This window comes from Vombatus ursinus, unplaced genomic scaffold, assembly GCF_900497805.2.
Source record: "Vombatus ursinus unplaced genomic scaffold, bare-nosed wombat genome assembly UNPS02012515.1, whole genome shotgun sequence".
NCBI lineage: Eukaryota > Metazoa > Chordata > Mammalia > Diprotodontia > Vombatidae > Vombatus > Vombatus ursinus.
The window spans coordinates 568,632-574,716 of record NW_020952293.1 but is presented as its reverse complement, the minus strand read 5'-3'; the positions used below and the strand labels follow the sequence as shown (position 1 = coordinate 574,716).

The window sequence follows — 6,085 nt, the reverse complement described above, 5'->3', positions numbered from 1 at the left end:
GAAAGAAGCTCCAGGCTCAGGGGAAATGATGTTGGAGACACCATCCTGAACCAGGTGCTTAGGACAGCCCTCCTCCCTGAAACTGGGCACCAGGTCCCCTCCCCAAAACTAAGCAGACCAGACCTATAGGGCTAAGCAGACCAGACCTATAGGGCTAGACCATGGAGCAATGGGGGCCCTATTCCCTCTCTCTGGGAAGGTAACTATCTCTGCACTTTCAGAGTCAGAGAAGAGCAGCTAACTGGAATGTCAACTTAGATTTCCAGAGCGCTGTCTTCCCAGCAGCAGTAGTGATATAAGTAGGATAATCCTCATGTTATAAATGCATCCATTGATGCTCAGAGAAGGAAAGTTATTTGCCTAGTCAGCTAGCAAGATCAGAAACTGAGTCAGAATCCATTTCTTCGAGGTCCAGCCTGGGTACCGCTTCCTCTGATAAGCCTTCCCTGACCCTCCTTCCCCCAAACCAAAACCTCAGCTGTGTTTTCTGCCCCAGATTTTCGTAGAACATTCTTATGGGTCTCCGTATTGCCCCATCATCTCTTAATTTGTGTTATATTTACCTATATACAGGTCAACACCTACATCCCCTCTCTATTCTAATAGAATGTAAACTTAAGGTCAAGAACTGGGTCCTCTTCCATCTTTGTATTCTCAGCACCTGGTCCAGACCCTTGTGTGGAGTGGAAGCCTAATAATTGATTTGAATGAACTACTAAGACCAGGCCTCTGAATTATCATGGCATCTGGAGCTGGAAGGAGCCTTGGAGAGCATCTCATCTGATGTAATTTTATAGCATCACACTGGTATTAAGGTGAAGGGGATAAATATTTATATAGCGCCTACTAGGCACTCTGCTAAGCCCTTTTACAAATCGTTTCTCATTTGATCCACACAATGACCCTGCAAGGAAGGTGCTATTATTATCCCCATTATACAAGTTGAGGAAACTGAGGCAAACTGGTTAAGTGACTGGTCCATTGTCACACAGCTAGGGAGTGCCTGAGGTCGAGTTTGAACTCAAATCTTTCTGACTCCAGACCTACTGGGCCATCCATTATGCTACCTAGCTGTCTCCATTAAGTAGCAGAGTCAGGATTTGAACCCCTGGTTCTTTTGACTCCAAAGTACCTATTCTTCATGATATGACACATAAAGAACATCTTTCCCATCTACAGAGCGTCCCTTATATTGTCCAGCCCCTGTGGAGGGCAAGGCAGGCTGTTTTCTTCTCACCCGAATCAAGGGGACATTTGTTCCCATGGGGCCAAGAAGAGGCATGAGTTGGCTTCCTTCGTTCTGAAGCATCTTAATAACCACTCTCCTTACCCTGCCATCAATACATTTCTCTGCTATTTTGAGGCTCAAGCCTTCTTGAGTGGAGGGGTTATTTTATTGTTCCTGCCATGGATTCCATATTCCTCAGGGAAGTGGAGACTTCCAGAGCCACCTCTACTTTTGGGGAGCTGGATACTTAAGGTGGCCTGGTCCTGCTGGCCCAGACCTCCAAATCCTCTTCCTCCTCTTGGGAAGCTAATGCCAGGGTGTCAGGTAGCTGACTTGTCTGGGGAAAGAAACAGATGCTCACCTTAAGCCTTGCTTTCATTGTGCCACAGCCCTGCTGCACAATCACCAATGACTCCCTCTTTTATAGACTCAAAGGTTATTTGAGCTGGAAGGGAATTGAGGCATCACCCAGGGCAACCCCCTTAATTTTAAAGATGAGGAAATGGAGTACAACTTCTCCAAATGGGGTGATTAAAAGTGCTTTGGAAACCACACGGCACTATATCCTCCTCCTTCCTCCTCCTCGGTGTCTAGGCTCTTCTGTTTGGCATTCAAGGCCCCTCTACAATCTGCCCCCACACTAATATTATTTCTCACCTCCAAATTTCTCCTTTCACTCTGCCCTCCTCCTTGTCCCCTGAAGATACTATAACTCATTTCCACCTCTTTGATTTTACTCATGCTATTTTCCTGCCAGGAATGCCAACCCTATTCCCTTCTCTCTAAATTCTACCCTTTCTCGGCCTCCTCTGGGAAACCTTTCCCAAGTGTTCTCACCCTTACCCGATCTCTCCCTTCCATGACATGTATAGCTATGGCTACACAGCTCGCACTTTATTTATTTCCTGTTTGTTAGTCCCATTTCCTGGGTTGGTTACAAACTTCCTCGGGGCATAGATTGATCTTACAATTCTCACATATCCCCTGTGGTGTTCAGCTTCAGGGGTAAGCACAGAATGAGCGCTGTTTTTTTTTGGCTGCACTCAAGGGCTCCTTTCCCCAGCTGCCTTGCTTCTTAAAAGACCATCTTGAACCCCTCCCTCCATCCAAGCTGGAAGTTAAATCTTGCTTAGGAAAACTCTACCAACATCTGTGACCATTTTTATGGCCCCATGCCCTGATGATGTCTGAGGTCTTTTCCAGTTCTGACAGTCTAACACCCACCCATTGTATAGTGTGGATACAGGAATCTAGAGAGGTGAAATTATTTGTCCAAAGGCATACTTGAGTCTTCTCGCTTCAAGTCCAATGCCCTTTGTGCCACTGTTTTATATTAGAATGCCTGTTTTGTCACCTTTCTAGGGAAAACTCTAACCTCACCTCCTGAGGAACTTGTGGGGTCAGACAGCTCCCATGTGCCTACACTGTTTTGAGTGACTATGAGGGCTGATGAATTGTCAGTCCCTTGCTCTTTCCCTGACCTTATGTCCTAGTGACCTCACACAAGCTATCATCCATCTTGCCCTCCCAAACCCTGACCAATGGGAACTAAGCACAATCCTGGATGGGGAACACTTGGCTTAGACATGGCAGGTGAGGGGCTGGATGCTGGGCAGGGGTCCCATCCTGTTACCTGTAGGCAGAGCTAAAGCTTCGGAAGGTGTTCCTGCAGGGAGAGAAGCAATACTACTTAGGACTGAGATGGGGAACCTCTATCCTGGTACGTAAGGAAAACCCCTAAGAGGGATCACTTACATGGTGTCATTAGGAAGGGGTTTCTGTCCATACTGGTCAAGGCTGGGGTTCTGGTTAAGACAGTACTAAGAGAGGACCAGAGAAGAGAGAGAGATCAGTAAACAGGGGCTGTTTGGCCCAGCTCTCCTCATGGAAGCTTGGAGGTCCTTGGGGAAGGGTCTATGTGTCCACAGGGGCCAAGGATTTATACCTGTCTCCCGCCCTCAGGGATGAAGGCTGCAGTCAATGGATTTGGAAGCATAGAATGCTAGTATTCACCTGTTCCAATTCCTTTACTTTACAGGTAAAGAAATGGAATCAATTGCCCCAGACCACAGAGATAGGGACCAAGCTGCATCCTCCAGTTCCCCAGAGGCCTTGGAGGGGTTTGGGGGTGGCAGGTGTACCCATTGACTCTGCCTGCATTTCAGTTGTGAACACTCTAGCCAATGCTGTTGCAAAGAACAATCCCAGGCTGGCCTGGGAGAGAGATGATGGCTTCAGGAAGAAAGGCCATTTCTTTGTCCCAGTTGATCATAATCCCACCTTACAAATGAACAATGCTTTATAGTTCAACATACTGGTTATGCAAGGTTGTTGCAAGGGAGGTATGTATTCTTATCTTCATTTTGCAGATGGGGAAACTGAGGCTTAGGGGAGTGACTTGCCCAAAGTGATGTGGCTAGTTCATGGAAGAGCTGGGTTCATGAGAACATAGACTTAGACCCAGGAGGAATGTTATAGGTTGTGGAGTTTACCACTCTTCTCCCTCCTCCACCCCAACCTCATTTTATACATAAGAAAACTTGAGGCTCATAAAGGTACAATAATTTGCCATGGTCACACTTAGATCCTCAGACTCCCAATGGATTCTAGGAAGCAGAGATGCAAATTAGGGGTGATAATTAGCCAGTTATACCAGGACTCCACTGGCTTAAAGATTGGGAGAGCCTCTGCTCCTTCCTTCTCAGACCCATCTTGTCACAGAAGTAAGAATGGGGGATTCTACTATGGTTCCCTGACTCCCCTCTCCTCCTCCACTGAGGACCACCAAAGTCCTCCCAGATATTCCTCTAATTGATAAGGAGGGATTCTTTTTTCCTATGTTCTGTTCCAGCCGGGGGCAGGGGAGAGAGATGTGAGAGCTGTCTCAGTTCTCCATCATTCTCTTCCTTCGTGCCCTCCTCTTCCCCCACCCCACTCTCGGGGGTGTCTGGGCTAATAGGGACCCCATCCCAATGGAGATGTGTCTGGGTCTGTCCTTGGACAGGGCCCAGGATCACTGGTCAGTGGCAGCCAAGCATAACTCAAATAATCCTACCCGCCAGCACTGGGTGATATCCGGCTTTAGGTACCTCACAGCATAGCCACTGAAACCCTCAACTGTGGAAAGAGAAAGCAGATGCAGCATGACCCAGGCCAGGGTCATCACTTCTATCCCATGACAGATTGAGCCCATCCTCCAGAGAGGGCTGCCTGCACATAATACATGCTCAAACCCCACCTGCCCTCATATTCAACCCAAACCTTAAATTCTTGCTTTTAGAGTCATTTTTTGGGTCAAGGTACCATCTCTAGAACCTTGCCCCATTCTAGCCTAAAATGCTTCTGTTAAGGGAAAGAGCCTACTTTACATGTCAATTGACCAGATTGGCTCATAATCACCCAGCAGTGAGCAGGCCCTTAGAAAATGGGTCACAGAATAGGTAGCTTTTGAACTGGAGAACAGGAGAGACACCCAAAGCTGGGGGCCTCTGAGTAGCCAGGGGAAGACAAAGGCCCCAGAATGCTAGTGGAGAATGGAAGGAGGGAGGAGGAAGGCAAACCTCCCTGGCTTCATAATTATCCCAGGCATTCTCTGGGCCATAGCAGAGATTTCTCCTGACTAGCGAGAGGAGGGTCCCTGACCCCTCCCCTGGCTCCCAAGTCCTTGTTTCCTTCACATTTCAGTCTGATACTTGGAGCTCTGATGGACAGGAAAGGGCTGGTGAGAGGGAGGAAGGCTGTATTTCCGGACTCAGCAGGACCCAGAGAAGGGGACAATATCTCTGTTGGACACCGGGAGGTAACTGCATATAGACTTCCTGTCCCCTCCTGCGGGCTCTGGTAAAGATAATAATAACTAATGTTTCTATGGCACTTTCAGGTTCACAAAACCCTTTCCTCACAATATTTTTCTGAGGGTCATTATGTAAGTGTTTTGATTGTTTCCATTTTATAGATGGGGAAAACTGAGGCTCAGAAACTTGACTTGCCCAGGGTTACGTAGCTGATTAAGTGTCATAGCTGTGATTAAGGTTACTAAATTAGAATCTTAAAAAAGCAAACAACCCAAACCAGCCATAACATGACACATTTGTAAGAAGTGACTGACTTCTGTGGCAAGAAGGCTGCCATGCCCTTTGAAAGGTCTGGTGGGCAGCCCTTGTCAGGACACAAACCCAAGGTCATCTGACTCCAAGATGACCAGTCATTCCAGTTCTCAGGGTCAGGAAGATGGAAAGAAGGGAAGCTTCTTGTTTCCCATAGGCCTTTCATATTCATTCTCTTGTTTCATCCTATGAAGTAGGAAGGAATCATTACCCCCACTTTATAGAAGAAGAAGCAGGGGAAGGAGGTGGCTTTCGGTCAACCATGGTCTGCAGTGGAGCTAGGGTAGTCACTGAGGCAGTTGGCACACTCAGACCTTGGCACGTTTTATGGTTTTGGCCTTTATACTCAGAGATCATAGGTGCCTAATAAAGCTTTCTTTCCTTCATACTTCCTTCCTTCCTTCTTTCCTTCCTTTCATTCCTCTCTTCCTCCCTCCTTCCCTTCCTTCCTTCTTTCCTTCCTTTCTTCTTCCTTCCTTCCTCCCTCCTTCCCTCCTTTCTTTCCTTCTCTCCTTCCCTCTCTCCCTCCCTCCCTCCTTCTCTCTCTCCCTCCCTCCTTTCCTTCCTTCCTTCCTTCCTTCCTTCCTTCCTTCCTTCCTTCCTTCCTTCCTTCCTTCCTTCCTTCCTTCTTTCCTCCCTCCCTCCTTCCTTCCTTCCCCCCAGATCACCCTTTACCCCAGGCATGACTGCCTTATACATCATGTCCCCCTCCCCACAATGAGCCCTCAGGCCTGTTCCCACCTCCCTCCCC

At 47.7% G+C, this 6,085-nt stretch overlaps 1 protein-coding gene across 1 annotated transcript in view; it reads right to left on the bottom strand.

Annotated features, from left to right (window-relative positions):
* Window positions 1-1,375: 1,375 nt before the first annotated feature.
* TEPP (testis, prostate and placenta expressed) overlaps window positions 1,376-6,085 on the bottom strand; it is a 9,936-nt gene continuing 5,226 nt past the window's right edge. Inside the window, exons 4-8 of the mRNA XM_027857910.1 lie at window positions 4,628-4,680; window positions 4,284-4,345; window positions 2,984-3,048; window positions 2,862-2,894; window positions 1,376-1,565 (exon numbers count right to left, since the gene is read on the bottom strand). Coding sequence (XP_027713711.1) covers window positions 1,535-1,565; window positions 2,862-2,894; window positions 2,984-3,048; window positions 4,284-4,345; window positions 4,628-4,680 — 244 coding nt within the window. The 3' untranslated portion in view covers window positions 1,376-1,534. The remainder of the gene's footprint in view (window positions 1,566-2,861; window positions 2,895-2,983; window positions 3,049-4,283; window positions 4,346-4,627; window positions 4,681-6,085) is intronic.